The sequence below is a fragment of the Cavia porcellus genome, unplaced genomic scaffold, assembly GCF_034190915.1.
Source record: "Cavia porcellus strain 051 isolate PalLab524CR breed Dunkin Hartley unplaced genomic scaffold, mCavPor4.1 scaffold_30, whole genome shotgun sequence".
NCBI classification, from domain to species: Eukaryota; Metazoa; Chordata; class Mammalia; order Rodentia; family Caviidae; genus Cavia; species Cavia porcellus.
This window is the reverse complement of record NW_026947513.1, coordinates 18,877,671-18,899,259: the sequence shown is the minus strand read 5'-3', so window position 1 is coordinate 18,899,259 and position 21,589 is coordinate 18,877,671. Positions and strand designations below refer to the sequence as shown.

At 39.8% G+C, this 21,589-nt stretch overlaps 1 protein-coding gene across 2 annotated transcripts in view; it reads left to right on the top strand.

Annotated features, from left to right (window-relative positions):
- LOC106028065 (putative uncharacterized protein FLJ13197) overlaps positions 1-21,589 on the top strand; it is a 98,856-nt gene that overhangs the window by 63,655 nt on the left and 13,612 nt on the right. For both annotated transcript variants that reach the window (XR_010044656.1, XM_063240484.1), the window contains one exon: positions 325-454. Coding sequence is in view for 1 of the 2 variants with exons in the window: in XM_063240484.1 (XP_063096554.1) it covers positions 325-454 (130 nt within the window). In the remaining variant the exon portion in view is untranslated. The remainder of the gene's footprint in view (positions 1-324; positions 455-21,589) is intronic.

Below are 21,589 nucleotides of genomic sequence, written 5' to 3'. Positions count from 1 at the left end.
CGCTCCATTCCCTCCTGGACAGGCAGCCTTTTGACAATGCAGACTTAACAATGGAAGGTTATATATTATTGATAGGGAGCTGGAAGTATACATTATCAATTTCAATGAATTTCGTAAGTACAATGAACCAAAAAATGCACACTGCAGAATATATAGTTTATCTCACTATTTATGCAAAGTTCAAAGCTATAAAACAATACTACATACTCTGGGTATGTAACTTAGTGGTAGAGCATTTGCCTAGCATGTTTAATGGCCTGGGTTTGAATCTCAGTACCACATACATGAAAAAAAAGTGCTAAATATATCTATATTTTTACCCAGCGCTGAAAATGCATGGCATTGTCACCATCACATGCAGGCTGGTAGTTACCTTTGGGGAAACTCTGCAATCATCAGAGAAGGGACAAAAAGAAGGAGATTCCACTGCCTGGGCAATGCTTGATTATTTCAGGTAAGTGGCAACTACACACATGCTTAGTTATGTCCTAAATGTTGCGTAATAAATTATTTAAAACTCAACTGAGACTTCCGGGAGAACATGGCGGACAGATAACAGCAACTACGGAGGCTCTCTGAAAGGCTCGGCTCAGAAGCCAGGAATGGTGCGGACTAAGGAGACATAAGCCAGTGGAGATATGCTCTGCTGACTCAGGAATGAACTGGGCTGAGAGAAACCAACTTGGAATGCAGTCCTGGTACTAAAACAGGAACAGAAAAGCCTCGGTGTGGAGGCTGGACCCTGCGCCATTGGAAGCCGCGATTTGGGTTTCCCGCCACGTGGCGGCTGGCTGCCTCTACAGCGGCTCGGCAAGGAGAGAGACGCGTGGAAGCTCTGAGAACGGCAATCTGCGAATGGAGTCGAAAACAGGACGGGCAGGGAGGCGCGCACTGACTTGTGGTGAGGTGAGTGAGAGAAACTGACACTCTACCACAGTTTGACTCCAGCGGAGGACTTTCTGGGCCCGAGCAGTCCTGCGGGAGCAGGGCGCGGTGGCGACTCCAGCCACACATCCCCCTCTCGGGCGGGATTGGTGAAAAGTGCCTGGCCTGCGTGACGCTGCCAGCGGACCCGGTAGGCTGTCCCAACCCAGATCCCAGAGCCTGACGGTGGCCGGGAGGGGCGACACGTAGGCTGCCTGGTCCGTAACTCCCTGGTGCGCAGTGGTGAGCGGGAACACCTAACCGGCGCAATTCCATCAGGCTGTGGCTGACTGGGAGAGAAGCTGGGCCTCTTATATAAGCTTGCATATATAAGGAACAGAGAATATGGGAAGAGGCAGCAACAAGAAAGGCTCCTCGGCCCCCAATTCTGAGAAACAGGCAATAGCGGACACCGCACCAATAGACATAAAGCGCCATATAGAGAGCCTCATAGACCAATTCAGGAATGAAGTTATCAACGACCTGAAGCTAGAAGTATGCAGAATAGTTAGAGAAATGCTAAGCCCCACCCAAGAAAAAACAGATGGTGGAATGGAAGAACAGTAAAACTCAACTGATTGTTTTGAAGTAGTATTCTTCAAATTCAACACACTAATCCTCATAAATCAACCCACATTGTTCCTCATGAGTAAAACTATTTTCCATTAATGAGATACATAAACATTTATAAAGAAAATAAATATACACATTTAAAACTCTGCCTAAAATTTGACAGGAAGTCATACTCCAACATTTTCACATTCTTTGGTCAGCCTATTCATTGTGGAGAGGACATTCAAAGGCATGAATACTATGTGAAGGCCTTTGGTGGTCATCTTTGCAGTGTATACCACATTTCCTCATATTTCCAATACAGTATTGTATGTTACTTTTAATAATACTTATTTAAAATTATCTTAATGTTGTTTCAGACCCATTTCCTCCACAGTGGAAGGTAAAATTCCAAAGAGCAAGAATTTCAACTTTTTATTGCTATTTTTAGAGCAACAGCACCTAGAATAGTGCCACGCACATAGTTGATGCTCAATATTGAGTATGAAGACAGGTGTTATTGTTATACCAATTTTGTACATGTACAACAGAAGCTCAAAAAGTTAGATTGCCCAGTATTACATAGTAGGTGGTACAACTGGGATCGACTTATGCATAGAGACTGGTCCCAACAGCCTATTTAGGTCTAATTTGAGGACCCCAGTGCTGGTATCTGTAGTTGTAATGATGTGTATATGGGGACAGCAGGACAGGATTGCAGAAGGGCTGGGTGGGGCAGTTCATGGGTAAAACCAAGAGGAAGTGCATGACTGTGTATGTGTGCATGCATGTGTGGTTAAGATGAGAGAGAAAGAGAGACAGACACACAGAGACAGACAGAGTCAGAGACAGAGACAGGGAGAGAGAGAAAGAGACAGAGAGGGAGGGACAGACAGACAGACAGAGAGAATGAGTATGTGGTTCTTGCAGTTAGATTATTAAAGGAGGGAGAATGTAAGTTGTCTTGGACAGCAGTCTTGACCTAGACTTGAAGATTATACTTTGACCTGAATGTTACTCTCCTCTACATTCTTTGAAAAAAATGTGTCTCCAAGGAATTACCTTATTAAAATGACTAAGTAAAATTTCCTTTAGAACTCCCACAGCAATTTAAGTTGTTATTTGACTAGCAAGCGTATTGTTGAATTATACATGATTGCTAATTTGATTATAGTTGTGGGAATTATCCATTTTATGGATTATTTGCCAGAAAAAGAAAAGTACGGTCTCTTGGCCACCCACTCTCCATTCTCCTTCCCAGCTCCTGAGGGAGGGACCCTGGCATTCATCAAAACACAATAGGGTCCTCTTAGAACAATGCCTTACCCACCCACTCTTCTGGCTGGGGAGCTGGAAAATTGGGAGGCAAGGAGGGAAACGTTATGAAAGTGCCTGCCTTGCTCTGTCTGCTCTGGGCCATTCTGGGTGTTGAGTTTTGGAGCTAGGAGTCTTGTCTGTGCGGGAAGGAGTGTTGATCTTTGAAACTAGGATGAATGATACTCAAGAGAAGGCCACCAAAGTTGGTTGTGAAGGCTGGCTCTGATCTTGCCTCAGAGGGAAGGTGAGGATGGCTCCCCCAGTACCTATAGGCTCCATGCAGTTTATTGGTGCAAGAAAGCAGAGGGAGGGTTATGCAGAAAGCCTACTGGGGGAAAAAGAAAGTTTGCCTTCAGCGGGAAGCACCCTCAGGAACCCCTGTGGGTGGCTGTGGTTAGCTGGCTCAGACCAGACCTGGCTGACAGATGGAAATAACTTCCTCCCAAATAGTGAGTTTATCTCCACCAAGAGTATCTAGATGGAGGCTAAATAGCTGTGTGTCAAGGATTTGTAACCTTAACGCCATCGCAGATTGTCCATGGGCTTACACGTTAGGCCAAAACTTATTCAAGGAACTTTCTCCTAGGGTCCCACCTTTCCTATGCAGGGCTTCGCAGCAGTGAAGAGCACAGCCTCAGAGCTGTCAACTTATCATTGTGCCCTGGCTCCAGCATGCACTAATTATGTGACCTAACCCAGGTTCCTTAACTTCTCTGTGCCTCCATTTCCTCTAATATAGAATAGGGACAATACCCCCACAGGGATTTTTTAACTCATAGAGGAGTTGTACAACAGTGAAACTGGGATAATACAAGTAAAGTGCTTAGCCCACTATGTTTTATTCAAGAATTCATTTTATAAGCATGTATCAAGCAATACATATTGCCATGCACCAGCCAGAGGAGAAAGGTGAAAGACACTGAGTTCTGGGTCTAGTGAAACTTACATTCCAGAATGTGAGGGATGTAGGCAGGATAATGGCCACTCAAAGATGTTCACATTTTCATCCCTGAAACCTGCGACCAAGGTTACGTGACCAAGAGGGATTAAGGTTGCAGATGGAATCAAGGTTGCAAATCAGCTGAGTTTAAAATAGGAATATTAGCTTTGTTTACCCAGCTGGGCTTATGTAATTACATCCTAAAAGACAGAAAAGGAGGCAGAAGTGTGTCAGGGTGATGCTATGATGCCGTGCAAGAAGAACCTGAGCTGTTCTTGCTGACTTTGAAGTTGGAAAGACAGTGCAAGCCAAGGCATGCAGAATCCCTTTCTAGAACATGAAAAAGACAAGGGAATGAATTGTCCCGTGGAGAGGGAATGTAGCTGTCCTGAAATCTCAACTTTAACTCAGTCAAAGCCATTCAGACTTCTGCTCTTCAGATCCATACGATAATAAATAATTTGTTGCAACAATAAAAACTAATACTAATGCAGATAAGAACTAAGGGAACAAATGAATATACCAGGTAATTTCAGGCACTGATAAGTACTAAGAAGAAAATGAAGCAGGGTAAGAGATGGAAAATGGTGAAGGAGAGCTTCTTCAGATGGTCAGGGAAAGCCTTCTTGGGGCATGACAATGGCAAAGACAGTTGCATGACCTGAGAAGACAAGCCATGGAGCTGTGTTTCAGCCAGAGGAATGGAGCCCACAAGAGGGTAAGGGCTTGAAGAGTGCAGGAAGTTTAGAGGGTCAGTGTGGCTAGTCCTTAGTGGGCAAGTAAAGAAGTGCAACCAGACGATACAGAACTCAGACTTGGTAGCTCCTGGAATTTGGACTTTATTCCCAGTCTGTGCTTCCCCTCCCATGGAAAAGTAAAAAAACTAATTCAGATGTTACAAATCTCATTTAGGCTGGTGTTAGGGGAGCAGACTGGAAAAGATTAACAGTTAGTAAGCCAACTTAGGATACTATGGAAAAGGCAGGCTAAGTCAAGGTGGTAACAGGTGGTGAGTAGGAATTGGAACCTAACATATTGTGGTGGTTAGAAATGGCTAGACTTTGTGATGGCTCAGATATGGGCTTGAGGGATGGAGGGAAATCAAAGATGCCTCCTCAGTTTGTGCTGGCACTAGAGATTGTTATCAGTATTGGATACTATTACATGATGGTCTACCATTCTCTATCTCTACATGTATGCTCACAATGTTTCCTCCACCTGGGACTTCCTCCTCCTGTTCTGTTGCCAAGGATTAAGTTCATATGCATCTGCAAGGGCTATGCTTTTAGTATGGGGAGAGCTCTCTTCTTTGAACTCTCTTTAAGAGAGTAGCCTATTTAAGTCTTTTCAAGTAAGTGCCTTATTGGAGAGAAAATAATTTTGAAGGCAGGGATGTTCATTACTGTTCTTGGATCCCCCAGTGCACAATGACTGACACATGAAGGATCATGTAGGATCCCCTACATGACTGTTAAAAGGAATTGAATGTTATGGAGAGGATGTCTGCACTGAAGGGAGAATCTGAAATAGGTATTCTCTAGGGCTAGTTTCTGCTAAAATTTTAGCATTTCATTGTAGGCTGATAAAACCCACCACTCAGAAATTTTCTAAGATGCCCAGTTCCTCACTTGATTATAGAGGATGTGGAAAATGGTACCTTCAATGCAAGCCCAAGAGAAGGAAGAATTATTAGGTTTATGAAGGAATACAAAGACAGTCTCCCACGCTAAATATAAATGGTTTTGGTTGCATACAGTTTTATACCAGCCATTCTTTCCTTCTGCTCCCTCCCCTCTCTAATAGGAACAACTTTACAATAGATTAAAAATAGGAAGAGATGGTAGCATGCCAATACTGCCTTTAATTATCCTATTTTTAAGGTATAAGAGTCTGACACATATATTTAATAACTTAATGTTGGCATTGTACACATACTTCTCTTTCCTATGAGATATATATATTGCATAATGATACATGCATTTAAGGAAAATTGATGCTCTTAGCAATAACCTATATTTTTACTTTTGCCATATAAAAAGTAATCCCACAAAATAGTGGCTTAAAATAACAGAAGCTTATTTAACTTTCATTTCTTCAGCGTGGAATTTGAACTGTAATCCTTGGGCTCTTCTAGTCTGGGTTGGCTTTGCTGATCTTGGCTGAGTTCATTATATATCCGCGATCAGCGGGTAGGTTGGTCATGGCTGATGGTTGGATGGCTTAGTAGAGGTGGCAGGGTAAACTGAGTCACCCTCCACAAGGTCTCTTCCCTCAATTATTTAGTTCAGTCTTCTTTGTGTGATGGTTTCAGAATTCTAAATGAAAAGGAACTTATGTAAAGTCTCTTGACGCTCTTGTTTTCAACTTTCAACATAGCTCCTGCCACATTCTGTTGCACTGTGCAAGTGACAAACCCAGGAAAGAAGGTTGGAAAATCTAGGAAAGAATGGCTGGTATAAAACTGCACACCAAGGATGGAGAAATTGCCTCTTTTTACAGGGATGAGGAGAAGCAAAGTTGCCTTGCAAAGACTGCAGATACAAGAAAGGGTGAAGAATTGTGGCCCTTTTTGCAATATATCACAATCAATTAGGGTACTTTTGGCTTAAGTAACAGAAAATCTAACTCTAAGTTGTTCAAGCAATAAAAATGCATTACTTTACACAATCCGAAGTTTGGAAGAAAAGTTATTCCAGGATTATTTTTACCTGCTTAGTAATGCAACCATGGCACCAAGTTTTCTTCTAATTCAACTTTCCATTCTGTCATTTGCAACACAGTGGTTTTTGTCCTCCTCTTAACAGGATATCCATGAGGTTTTCAGACTTGACTAACATATGACAAAGTCCAAAAGAGAAAAACAGAATGTCTGTGCCTTGTGCTTTGTTTTGTAAGTGATGAGAAAAAATCTACTTGGGTTAACCCATTGAATCTCACCTATGACACCACATGCTGTGCCTGAACATAAATGAATTGAAAACTCTGACCACAAACTTTGTACTGCCATATTTCGAAGTTGGAGGGTGGCAGTGGGATGGTGAGGTATGCATACCTTGCCCTCAAGAATAGATCTGTTACAAATGGTAAGAGGACCAAGAGAAGGAGGGAGAAGAGGGAAGGGCAAGAAAGGGAAAGAAGCAAAAAGAATTATGATGTGTTGTGTACATGTACCAATTCTCTGTGATGATTGCAATCGTTGCATATTATAAACGAGTATGAATAAAAATTTTTTAAAATTTAAGAAGAGAGAGATTACAGGAAACTAGAAGACAGATATTTAGAGACAGGGAAGGAGTTAAGAGGGGAAGGAAAGTAGAATGGGTTAATGGGGATGAATGAATATTATTAAGATATATTTTATACATTGTACCCATATACCAAGTTGAAGCTCATTATTCTGCATTACTAATGTGTACAAGTGAAAATTATATAAATATTTATAAAAAAGAAATAGAGCAAATTAGGAACATTTGAGTACAAGGCCCAGTCCCTTTCCTAGGATTGTAGCATTGTTTCCCACCAAATGACATCCGTACCATTTGCAGTGATCTCTTTAATGGTGATGATGATGATAATGAAATCAATAATAATAGATGGTAAACATCTTTTCAAATATAAAACTAATTCATTTGGGAAGAGATGATGTGGGGCAAATAATTTCAAGAACCGTGAGTTAAAACAATTTCTAAAAATCCCATGATGCTTTTATTTAGCTACTTATGTTTGCTATTTGAGTCATGTAATAGGAAATACATTTCCTTAAATCTTAGAGATTATTTTGAGGTCTGAGTTTCACTGCTTAAATAGTCAAATAAAGAGTAAAAACCTGAAAAACTAGGCAGCAACTAGGAAGCTTGAAAGCTTTTGTTTACAGAGTACATTGGTTTTTTTGGTTTTGTTTGGTGTCTTTTTAAGACAGGGTCTCACTATGCAGTTTAGGCTGATCTTGAGCTCACTGTGTAGCCCAGACTGGCCATGGACTGGCAGTAATCCTCCTGGCTCAGCCTCCCAAGTGCTGGGATTACAGGCATGAGCCACCACATCTGGCAGTACATTTGTTCTTAATTTAATTAAATCTCACCACATCTATTAGTTCTCATGTTTAAAAACAGATCTATACTAACACATACAGCAAAGGAAAATGCCAAATAAAAAGTGCCTCTTCTTTAACTTTCCTCCATAAACAGTGTCTTAAAAGGCCCTCCCTAGTTTCGTGAAGACAAAAAGCTACACGTACAGTATAAAATAACTATTTTGCCAGTAAAGAAAGTGAAAATTTTAAGAAGTAACTTTTGACCATGCTTTGAGAAAGACCAAACTAGATAAATTCCAACTAACATAGTTTAAATTTGCAAAGAAGAAGTCACCCTGGAAGGCAAGTTTGGATATTGCATTGTTCTTCAGTCTCCTTCCATATATGATTTGTTTGAGTATCTATTTTCTCTCTATGTTAAACTGCTTACAATTCAAAAGCTTTTCCTCTTTCTGTGCAATTAGTAAATTCAGTGCAATTAGCAAATTCCACACTTTGTGTTTCTTTTGTAGCTTTACTGTAGATCTCCTGATAGGATTCTGTCATTAGGATGCACATGGGTATAGGGGGATGGGATTGGTTGTCAATCCTTTTACCTATAATAACTTAAATATCCATGATAGTACTTTCAAAAAAGAAACCACAAAAACTTAGGAAAGAATGAACAGCATGGGTAATTGGTCACAAATATAAATTAAACATGTTTTTGACTTAAAAATAGATCATTTTTATGAGCCAGCTTTTGCAGAGGTGATAAGAAACAAAGTCATGTGTATACTTCCTTTCAACTTCCCCCAGTATTATGATGGGAGAAAATCTGGAGGAGCAGTCCCATTCTGCTGTGATTATATATGAGGTGGCTGCTGTTGTGAGAATTCCCTTAGTGTGTAGTTTTTAGTGAGGTACCTTACCCTGACTGCCTGCAAAGGTAGAAGGGGAAGACCCTTCATTGCTTGTTACATGGCAACTTGGGTGTGGTCGTGTGAACTAGGCTTCCACACTAATAGTGTAATCTTGGCCTTCAAAACTTAGGTAGATGGCACAAGACCTGCCCTGTGCGAGGCCAGTGAAACAGCAACCTACAAGTGAAGGAGTCATCCACTCTCCGAGCTGTTCAGTTGCTGTTCTGTGCTTGTACCATTCTGAGAATGAGTGCTCCTTAAGTATTGTGCCCTAGATTGCTGGCTTGCCCCCATGGTCTGATGCTTAGAAAATAGCAAGCAGAACCTCACAGTGCTAGTGGATGTGAAGGCAGCGGAGTAGTGATAGTGGTGCCTGTGACAGCAGAAACACACAGACACACAATGGCAATGGTAGAAAGAGCCTGGGTGTGCCGATTCCACAAGGGGTGGGTAGCACCTCATGTTAATCACTTTTCTGCTTCTGGGGCAAAATACTTGGCATACACAAGGAAGAAAGGTGTGTTTTAATTCATGGTTTCAGTCCATAGTTGGCTGGCTTCAAGGCAGAAACATTATGGCAGAAGGGTATGGTGGAGGAAAGCTGCTTGCCTCATGGCAACCAGAAAGTAGAAAGGCAAGGAGGAGCCAAAGAGAAAGCAGAGGTCGTCAGGCACAGCATAGCCTTCCTGCGTTACAAGCCTGGTAACCCACTTCAGCCCCGTATGGCCACCCGACAGCTCAGTCGGTGATGACCTCATCAGTGAGCTCATCCATTGATAAGGTTAGCAAGCCCATGAACTAATCAGCTTCCGAAAGTTCCACTTCCTAATACATGAGTCTTTGTGGGGACATTTTAGCTCTCGTTCCTATGGGAAAAGTTCCTGGTTCTTCTGCCTACAGTTCTGTCAACTCCCAATAATCCTCCCAATACATTCTTTTGCTATTTCGGTGAATCTGAATTGGTTTCTGTTGCTTGGAGCCAAGAATCCTAACTAAAACAGTGGGGTTTTGAGCCATTTTTATTTTATTCTCCTTTATCTTTTTTGTGTTTATAGTTGGGTTGTTTTATACAAATATTTTTGTCGACTTGTTCTGTCATCAGGTAGATCAAAATATGCAGGGTGGGCTCCAGACTGAGTTAAACTGATGTCAACATCAAGGGCCTGGATTTGTTCCATTTCTTCACTGTTCCATCACTGATGTTGTCTTTATTCTCAGGTTACTCGTAGACTGATGATGGCAATTCTAGTACTGGAATGACAATGCCTAGAGAAGAAGAAAAAGGATCCCTTCCTGTGCTGCTCTCTTAAGAAGAAGGAAAAATCTTCTAAGAGCTTTCTCTTAGTCATTTTCTCATCACTGAGACCCAGTGCTGACATTTATAATTTAAGGGAGGAAAAGTTTATTTTGGCTTCTGTTTTAGAAGTTTCAGTCCTTGCATGCTTAGCTGGCCCCAGGCAGAAGCGATATGATATAAGGATAGGTAAAAGCTTCTTGTGACACCGTAACAGTAAAGCAGAGAGGTAAGGAGAGAATCAGAAAGAGACAGAACCCCTTCCTGCCTAGGCCCCCAGTGACCCACCCCTTCCGACAAGACCCCACCTTCTGTTGGCACATGTAGCTATAAACTGATCAGTGGACTAATCCACCAATGAGTATAGTGCCCATGATCCAATTACCTCCTGCCTATATGTGCACGAGGCTTTGGGAGACATCTAAACATCAACCACAACAAAGCCACACTACAAATTTCCCTCGAAATTTATTGGCTCAAACCAGGTCACTTGCCTAAGCATGGCCTAACTTGTGACAAAGACAGAGGAATTCTGCTGTAGACCAACAAATCATTCCTAGAGATATTATTAATTTTCCCCCAAGGGACATGATCTGTGGGAAGAAAAAAAGTACAGTATCTGGATAACACTGAGGTTGTCTTAGGAACAAGAAAATGAACGAAGGCTCAATAATCAACTTTCAGTATGCATAATTTATTTTGCTTGCTCGTTGATTGTCTTTTGTTCATATTTCTGTCTGTGGCTATAGTCTAGGTATTAATGTATATAACTGGCTGTCTTAGGTAAATGTGAATCCAATCTTTTGATACAAGTTTTAAAATGCTGACTATGACATAGTAAATAGTACAGCCATTATGAATAGTACAACAATTACTCAAAGAATTCAACATAGAATTACCATATGAGCTGGTAGTTCAACTCTGGATATATACCTAAAAGAACTGAATCAAGGGTCTGAAAAAAAATATATAAAATATATAATATATATTATATCTATATATATGTATCTATATATTCAAATCTATCTATCTACCTATCTATCCATTAATATTTATAGCAGCACTATTCACAATAGCCAAAAGGCAGAAACAACTGAAGTGTCCCTAGATTGAAGAATAAACAAAATGTGGTATATACACATAATTGAATGTTATTAACTTAAAAAACACAGAGCTGCCATGTGCCCCAACACGAATGAGCCATGAAAACAGTATGGTAAGTGAAGTAAGCTGCTCAGAAAAGGACAAAAATTGTTATTCTACTTTTTTTTTTTTGGTACTAGGGATCAAACTCACACCCTCATGCTTGCCAGGAAGGTGCTTATGCCATTGAGCTAAATCCCCAGCCCTTGCTATTCTACTTTTAGGAGATACTGACATTAGTCAATGTATCATGTATCTTTTTGGTTCTGCTACTCTGGAGCAGAATGCACTCATGTTTATCATAAATATCATGATATTAAAAATTTTTTCATAATTGAAGAGACACTGCCCTGTGTTTATTATCAGAGGACACAGAAACTTGATGACTAAGATGCTATGGTTGTATACCATAGCATCTCCAAACACACGCCAGCAGGATGGGTGGAAGCTGTATTTGAATAGATGAGGATATGTGTGGGTCTGGACCTTTCCCTTTGGTCTGGAATTCCCTCCTATACTTGATACCTGGTTTATTCTTTATAAAGTCACTCAGAGCAGTGCCTGATATTGCATGCACTCCAAAAATATTACCAGCTTTTTTTACTATCTTTAGGTGAAATATATCTTTCCCATTCATAATATTTCGTTCTATGTGGAGTAAACTCCATAAAGGGAGTGATCTGTTTTCTTCTCTCTCCAGTTGTAGACTGCTGAGCTTAGAAGAAACTGAGTACATTAGTGTTCTAGGATTGCTACAACAATTTACCACACACCATGTGGCTTACAAGAACAAAAATTGATTATCTTACAGTTTTGGAAGCTGGGAGTCTGACATCAATGTGAAGACAGGTTAATTCCTTTTGGAGGCTTTGAAGAAAACACATTATACAGCTCTCTCCTAGTTCTGAAGGCTGCTCAAAATCTTTTGTGTTCCTTGGTTTGTAAATGCACTGCTCCGGTTTCTGGTTGTGTCTTCACACCACTTTCTCCTGATTATCTTCTGCCCATATCTTCTAAGAATCGTTGCCATTTGACTTAGGGCCTGCTCTAACCCAGAATGATCTCATCTTGAGATCTTTAACTTAATTACATCTGTAAACACTCTTTCCAAGCGAGGTCACTTCCCCAGATTCTAGGTAGATGTAATTTTGGGGAGCACATTCAACCCACTGCACTGACCATTTGGATCCAGCTTCCTCTCCCTTCCTTCCAGGAGTGCTGAGAGCAAGTTCTGCCTTGATACTTCCATGTGGATGTACAGCAGCCTTGCCCTCCATCAGAAAGCTACTGCTTCCTGGGAATCAACATGACTGGATGGATAAATCTGTCTCATTCTGCGTTCATTGTTGGAAACCCACTCACCTGCGGCTATTCCTGTGTATCAGCTTTGTCAAGAAAAAGTGGTAGATTCATCTGCCATCTACCCTATTCTTTGATCTTTTTTTCTCAATTAGTTGAGAATTCAAGAATGGAAGAAAGGCATTTTTTTCTACTTTTGGATCTTTTGAGAATTCAATAAATATTACTGAAGTCTCAGCTCAAATGTCAGTAACATTCCTAAATCCTTCCCCCACTCTCATAGCCAGAATTAAGCATGTTTTCTGGGTTTCACAGCCTTTCACATTATGATTATTTCTGCTATTAGTTTTTTCTCATTAAACTACAGTTGTTCAGAAGCTACCTTCTGTTTTGAATCCACAGAATGATACTGCATTTTGATAGCTAAAACATTCTTCTAAGAATGACAGTGCAGGATGCATGATTAAGCACCACAAATCAATTATTCTGTCATGCTTTAGATTCCATTGTCATCTTTGCTTTCTTGCCGCTTATGGGTTATGGATAAGAAAAGAAGTCATCTTTCCTGGAAGCCACAGTATCTTGTATGTTTTATTAAAATGATCTATAGGCTGAGGATATGTGGCACAGCACCTTCCTGGCAAGTGCAAGGTTGTGAGTTTGATTTCTGGTACCAGAAAAAAAAATGTATAGGTTTTGCCTACTAAGAAAGGATAGTTTTGTATACTATTTGATGTATCATACAAGTGAGAAGTTTTTATTTTTTACTTTTAAAAGGTTAACAAATAAGAAAGTTTAGGAAATAGAATAGTAAATACAAAAAATTTGTAAGAAAGAACATAGGACTCATAAGACTCTAACATTATCCCATTATCAAGAGTCACTGTCCACTTATCTTTCCTCTTTTAATTCTGTATGTATATAATTTACTAATGATAGTATACTTACCTATACTAGTTTTTTATTTAACATTATATCAGTGAACATTTTCTTTTTTGTACCATCCTCCAAATTATGATTCTTTTCTAAGGCTATATAGTGTTTCATGTTATAAATATATCATAATTTATTTGTGTATTTGCTTTTCACTGACTATTCAAATCGTTTTAAATTTTTGATTTCAGTATTTTAAATAACTTTAAAAATACATTTTCGAAAACCTGTCATAACTCCCAACATTATTTATAGCAAAACAGAATGGTTGACACAGTCAGAGCCCAGATAACAAACAATGCAGTGAGACATGAAGCTTGAGAAAAGGCCACAGTGGTGTGAGGGGTGGCCTCCGTCACACCCCTCCTGGGGCACAAGCTGACAGATCGCTCTTTGGACACAGCCTGACCTGAATTGTAGCGACTCTATTTCCCTGTAGCCAGGCATGAGTATCCAAGGGTCAATGAGGCAAGCCCGTGCAAGAGCTCTACCCAGTGTGGTCGCTGCATCTGAGAGAACCACAGCTAATCCAAAAAACCTTTCATACCATTCAAATTTGAGACTCATGGGGTTTTAAGCCAAAAGGTAGAGCAAACACCATGAGAGAAATCTAGCCGCCATAACCACATGGTGGTGGGATCCTTGACAACGGGATTCAAGGAGTAGAGAACCAAATGAGCAGTGGATTTAGCAGCACGGAGGAAGCAGAGAGAGGGTGGCTGAGTCGTCACACTGGCAGAGCACTGAAGAAGGAGAAGCAGATGCCTGCTGCTGAAGAACAGGTGGCCTGAGGGATACTGTGTCCCTAGGGGCATTCCCAGCTTGACTAAGCCGCCAGGCAGCTGCCAAGGCTGCTTCCTGTTCTTCCCACTTCCTTGTGGAGCTTCATAATGAACCACATTGACCTAAGTCACCAGAGCGCATCTCTTTTCATGGCATCCCGAAAGAGTCTAATAGACACCATGTAATATTCATATCTCCATCATGGCATGTCTCAGGTGGCATCACGAGTGACTTGCTTTTTTATAATTCTCCCTGACTAGACTCCTGGAGGTCAAGGACTGTGTTTAATGTCTTTTAAAAAATATCCTTAACAGCTGGGGCAATGTAATAACAGGTAGTACTTATTTACTACTTGTTCAGTGATTGAATGAGGCCCAGGGATGGTCCTGTCCAAAACAGTAATCAGAAAACATTTTTCTAAATGAATTTTTGATTTCTCGTTTTGTTTTCTATTAATAGCAGGTGTAAAACTTTTTACTCTTGAGAATTTATTTGAAATAATGCCTTAAACATTTCCCTTGAAGTTTGTTGTATATAAAACACACATCTTTTAAAAAAATATACTTATTCATCAAACATTTAGAGTCCTGACATACCAAACATGAGCTCTAGGATACTATTCAAAGTAAGGTCTTAGTGTACCTTGCTAACTGTGGGGGTAAAGCATGTAATAAGAGCGTTCCAGCACTTGCAAAGAATTCTTAATCTAGGAAAGTTGGGCCATTCACACCAAGAAGAATAAGGACAGGAAGAACGGCTTGTGTACAGCACAGCACAAAGTGCTGTGTGCCTGTGTTGCAAAGTTAATGCTAAACAATATGTGTGGAGGTGCATAGAAAAGCACCAGCTTTGAGGGGTATGGGCATCTTTTAAGCAGTCATTAATGACGCCCTCTAAGTAGACAGTTTAATATAGCATAATCTCCAAATTTCAGACTCTTCCAAGTTTTCTAAAATGTCATGGGAAGTGAATTCTAGCATTTACTTTTTCCTTGTAATGTTTAGCACACCTGTCCTAAGGAAAGGTATTGTTGTTACTATTTCACGTAAGTCAGGAAATCACCATTTTTCCCATATAAGAGGCTTATTGACTAGTACTCTGATATAACAGATTTGCTTTATTTGCCATGTTTTTAATAAGCTGAATGAGTTCAGTCTGGCAATGATGATTTGTGATATCACTGTGCTTATAACTTGCAGATAACATGTCAGCAAATACTGTAATTTGAAATGTTGACCCAAAGTGAAACCCTAATTTTACTTTTTCAAGACTTGCAATGATGGTTACTGAGATGTCTAAGTTTTATAAGAATTGACATTGCCAAATTTCTCTTCTCAATGGCAAGTATATTTAAAAATCATCTTCCTAGTGAATATTTAAATAAACAGACTAGTCTGTTCATGGTTTACACGTTTAAACTCTGAAACAACTTTTCCTATTATTCAAACTAGCAGCCTACTTTCAAATTGTGGCCACAAGTGTTATTGAAGAGGAGTCTGTGTTCTAGATGTATTTTTATATGTGTGCTGTTTACAGTTACTATTTGTATGAGTTAGAATTTTCTCAATATTGTACAAGTAAAATTAAATTAAGTACAGAAGCAAATGAGACATTAAAATCAATATACACCTACAATAATCCTCCTTTACCCCCAATTTTAAAATTTTTTATTAGTCAAAATTTTGTGTTGACATTACCTGTCATTTTCCTTATGGTAATAACAACTCGTTTATCCTATAGTACACCATCCTGTACCCCATGGGGACTCAGGGTGCTGTGGGACCCACTATAAGCATTTAGTATATGCCACTGTCACAGGCATAGTGACAGGGTCAGAGACTGAAGAGTGAGCCAGGCTTAGTTCTGGGGCTGTACTTGGTTTTGTTAGGAAGGAGAAGCTTTTAAGGATGTGATAAGCACAGAGCCCCTGGGGACTGCCTTGGACAGGAGGCAGATACCTTAGACACTAAAAAATGGATGGAAAGTTTGGTGATATCCTTTGAGCCTCTCAATCCACTGATGCCTGAGTCCCAGAACCCTCTCTGAATTTATATGAGTCATAAATCTTTCTCTTCCTTTTTCCTTTTTCCTGGCCTGGATCAGTTTTAGTTGGGTTTTCTGTCACTTGTAAACCCCACCCCTGAAAAGAAACTTGATAAATGTGCAAATGCTTGGTGTCATCGGTTAATTTAAGGGCAAGCCAGTGCAAGAAGGCTAAGATTACAGAAGTGGTTTGTACTGATAAAACACTGCTTCTTTTTGTTATATGCATTTAGTTCTACAGAAGAATTACTTGAAAAAATGTTTATATACAAATGCTGTAAAAATAAACACTAGAGCCGCTGGGTGCAGTGGCATATATCTATAATCCCAGCATTCTGGGAAGCTGAGGCCTAGAGGATCATAGGTTCAAGCCTAGCCTAGACAGCTTAGGGAGACTTTGTCTCAAAAAAATAAAAATAGGGCCATGGATGTAGCTTAATGTGAAGGCTTTAGGTGTAGTCCCCAGTACTGCAAAAAACAAACAAAACAAAATCCTAAGATCAAAAAACAAACATTTTACAGCCCCACGGCCTGGTCAAGGTCATGTGCATATGAAACAAGTATTTCCAGATCTCTGGGCACCTGTCTATCCTTATCCATGTTTCCAGCTTCAGGCCTCACATACCTTCCAGGCCAGAATTCCAGGGCTTTCTCCACCTGCATCCACTCCTTAGTTCAGATTTCTGCGTCTTGCTTAGTGTCTATTTGGTGCTTAGAATAGACCTCTTTTTAGTTCTTGGTGTTTTCATTGCTTTGCCAGAGTCCAGTTACTTCTCTTTACTAAAGCCTTTAGAATCCTTCCTTGGGGAAGCAGCTGTTCTTCCGCTTAGCCACTGAAACAGTCAGACCTATTGCTTGCCAGGGTGCTTGATTGCCTTCTGCCATGTCTAGAGCCTCCAGGGCAGGGCCTATATCTCATTCTTCTGTGTGTCCCTCCTGCCTAGCTCTCTCTGACACACAGTAGATGCTCCCCGTGGATCTGTCAATGGAAGTTTTACTGCCATGGCTTAGGACTGCTTCTATGCCTGTTTACTGTCCGAAGCACCCCAGGCCCTGTCATCTAGGGTAAAGAAGCTTTCTGCACTGCATGATAGTCTTGTTGGCATTCATAGTCATCAAACACCATAAATGACCAATGTCCTACCCATTCAAAGAGTCTCAGTCTGAGGATAAACTTTTATGAGCTCTAGTTATTGGTCCAAACATAAACTGCTTGATTTTAATGAGACCTTGAACCAAAGCATAGATCAAAGTGGCTTGAAGTTCTTTCCTTATTGTGGATATTTCCATTCTGTACCAGATCATATTTTAGTTTAGTGGTTTATTACTCTTTTTCCATGGTAATTTCCATGTATCTTAGGAGTGGAAGATGTTATCCAAGGAGTTAACAACTCTTGTTTTGTTTCTGGCCACCCTAGGTGTGTCAACTTCTTTGAGCATCACTCATGCCTCATGTCACCTTCTTTGAGCTGCTTAATTGACTTGTGTGCTTCGGGCCAGTTGACCCAATACTGACATCTTATTGCTCTCCCAATGACAGATGGTCTACTCATGGGTATTAACCACTCCCAACTTCAGTTGGACCTGTTAGATGATACTAAGTGCTTTTAAAGTAGCCTTCACTTTTTCTGGATGGAATTTGTTGAGGGTCATTCCTCCCAGTTGAGGAAAGACATGACTGTAGAGCTTTGTCCTGTCTCACAATCAAGACCTCTTCACCCTTGGAACAGAATGCTGGTCTAGCAGAGCTCCTTCTGGGGTGTCACTGGCAGTGACGATCCAGTTCCTACTGACTTATTGGAAAGACTGTCTCTGGAAAGCAACCATATAGCTAACGAAGGAGCCCTAATGCTAGGGTTGTTAGAAAGGGCTAGAGTCAGTCCAGAGGGATCAAGTCTAAGCTCTTGTCATTGGGACTGAATAATTCTATTGTGCCAGTAGTGCAAGAAGGGAGGAGGTTGAAAGAGCGGTAACAAAGTCCTACGCCCTTGGGCAGTCCTAGTTTGTTGGACTATGCAGGTCAATGATAGGTTGGAGGACACTACTTGGGACATGTGCTGACATCTTAAAAAGAGATGGCTACTCTGCTTTTCCAATCTTCTATTATTTGATTTTCAAGTTACTCTTCTATATTGATCTGGTTGTCTGTTGGTAGCCTTCTCTTGGTTTAGCTAGTTGCTCCATTCTAGCAGCTGGAACCACAGAGATATTACAGGATTCATAAGATCAAAGGGCAGTGTTTTCTCTTGGTACTTGAAGTGGATATGTTGCTTTCAATGATTAAAACATTAAAAATTCCAAAAATTAATGTTCTTATTCCCATTTGATCTTTTTTGACTTTGTTTCCCAATAATGCCAAATTATATGCTTTTGTGAAATTGAATAATATAGTTAAGAAAATATAACCATAACTCTCTGATCTCTGGAATGCATGCAGGGCAGTCTATTTCAAGGAAGGGGTAAGAGTTTTGGCATCTGTTGAGTCTGGGCTCAGATCCTATCCCTAGCTCCATCTAAAGTAGACAATAGAATTGCGAAGAGGTTCAAAGGTAGAATATGACTTCTGATAATGAATTTTACTATGCAATATGAACATTTTTAAAGATAAAACTGAGTTGAGAGTACTTTTCTCGACATTCTGGTTATGTACATATCCAAAGCCATGTACTTTGCAGTTGAGCATGAAGTTTGAGCAAATAAGGTGTCTAGCCCTGGCACACATTTATAGTGGTAAAAAAAACCCATATATAATATATAATGCAATATATGTTGTGCTGTATACATTTATACATACACACAATATATATTGCATTATATATGTATATTTTCATATCTATCTATCTGAAGTTCAAACTGTGTCTTGTCCCCAGAGCTCCTGTCATTTTTATGAAAAAAGGCAGTGGTGGGTGGCACCTCCTTTTCTTGCATTTTGATGTTGAGATTGGTGGATGTTTTCCTGCATCCTCAAAGGACTTATGGTTCAGTTGATACTGAGAGTAGCTTCTGCTTGTTGCTGCAGAGATTTGAAACAAGGGGCTTATTGGTCATCTGCCTCAAAAGACCCTGGACAGAGAGAAGGAGAAAGAGGAAGTCAAGGGATTTGGGAGCTGGAAGGAGATGAGTGCTCTCTGTATCTGCCTGGCAGAGCAAAAGCTCCTAAGTACAGAAGATATAATGACTGCCTTTGTTTGCCGGAAGATTGTGAGTGTCTTTGGTTTTCTAGTTTCTGCTTCCCCCTAGAAGCAGAAAAGCAGGAGTACTGGATTCCCTGGTGTCCAGCACTTTGTAGTGCCGTGATATTAAAAAATATTTTAATTCACTGACATACAAATTTAGGACAGAAATGTGAAATTGTTGCATAAATGCATGGTATGTTTTAGCCCAGTGGCTCAAAAGTATCAACTGTGTGAGGAAAAAACACAAAATGTGAAGCATTTTAATGTTATTAACCGAGCCAAGTCATCTTAATTATATGATGTGCACTAAAAATATTTTGGGCACTTTTTATCTTTTCCAGATTCCCATTAAAAGTGGGGGAGGGTGAATAAAGTCTCTCCTCCATGCATTAAAATACTTTGGATTACCTTTGTGTAATTTTTATCATATGAGGGTAAGGGCATAGTGTCTGCTTCAGTTTAAATACCAGTTCCATGTTTTATTAACAAATCTAAACTTTCAATGACAGGTTTCTTGTAACACAGGGTTATTATGAGAAGCAAATGAGTGAATATATGTGACAGTTGGTAATTAGCATTATATATGGGTAATAATTCCTTCTTTTCTTATACATTGTCAGTTTCTCCTCACAAAGATTTGGTGAAGAATGCAGAGTAGGAGTTATTGATGTCCTTGTAGAGAATATAAAGCTCAAAGTGGCAAATTATCTTCTCTGGGATCAAATATTTAGTAATGTACAAAAGTGGGATGGAAGTTCAGACATTGTGGCTTTCCACTATATCTCCCTTTTTTCAGGAAGCTGTACATTTTGCTTAGTCTTCTTGTCTTAGTCTCTCACAGGAAAGAATGGGGACCATGAGTTAAGCATAACTGTTGATGGAACAGGTCTTCTTCCAGTATATATGTGTTGACTAAATAGAATGACTAAAGTGTTGCATAAGGTACAATTTGATTGGTTTTGCCTGATATAATTTCAAAAACTTTCAAGCATTTTATAGAAGAATTCAGCCCTTCCAGAGTGACCAAGTGTTATATTGCTCTATTTAGGTTAGACTGAGAAAAGACAGCTGGTATTTGAACCTTATGTCAAGTTCAATACCTTATGTGCGAACACGTTCACATGCCTGATGACAGAACACAAAACCCACATTACAAATGATGCAGTCATTGAAAATGAAGCATTTACACAATCCGAAAGTATGATTAATCATACAAGAGATCTGATTCCATATCTTTTATCTACAACATGGCTATCATTACTTTTAATCAAAACACCGAAGGCTGAATCACCCTCAGTGGTGCTGAGCAACAGCAACTGTGACAGGAAACACATTCAGGGAGAAATTCTTCATTTTATCTGTGTTTGCTGCAAGTTCCAAAAATAGGAGAGAAGGAGCTGATGGGAGTGTGGGTCGTGGAGAGAGAAGTTGGGCAAATTGGGTACACCGAAGAAGAGCTAACCTACAGGCCGGAGCTGTTTAGGGCAAAATACTTGTTAGGAATAAATTTGCTCTAGGAATATTTGTTATACTTAGTTTTTAAAAAATATTTATTTATTTAGAGACTGGGTCTTACTATGTAGCTCAGGCTATCCTTGAACTCACTGTATACCCCAGGCCAGCCTCAATATTGCAGCAATTCTTTTGCCTCAGCCTCCTGAGTGCTGGGATTAAAGATAAGCACCACCACACCTAGCCCTAGTTAAAATTTTTAGTCAATATTTGTAAGTTAATTTCATAGAATTTTATAATAAGGAAAAAGTTCAGAATTTATTGTGATACAACCTTTCCACTTTTCTTTTTTCTTTTTCTTTCTTTTTTTTTTTTTTTTTTTTTTTTTGGTCAGGCAAAAATTGGCTCAACAATTCTGCTGGTGTCACACAGCAAATTAAATACAACTGAGTCAAGAGTAGGCCTTTTTAAAAAAGTTTATTTTGGTTAGTATGTGTTCCTGTTACATAATGATTGTACTCTTTGTGGAGAATTGGTACAAGTATGTAACATATTTCAATCTTTTTTTCCTTCTTCCTCTCCATCCTCTCTCTCTTTTTTCTTGCCAGCATTGGACTCATGTATCTATTTATTTTATTAATCCTTATAAAGTGACTCATCATGCATACAGATTAATAGCCAAACTAACAGGCAAAAATCCCCTATAAAACACCTAAGACAATTATACTAAAGTAGGGTACACTTTTAAGTACATTGTCCTATTTGGGTTACAATAACTGTTATCTCTCTTTTTTTCTT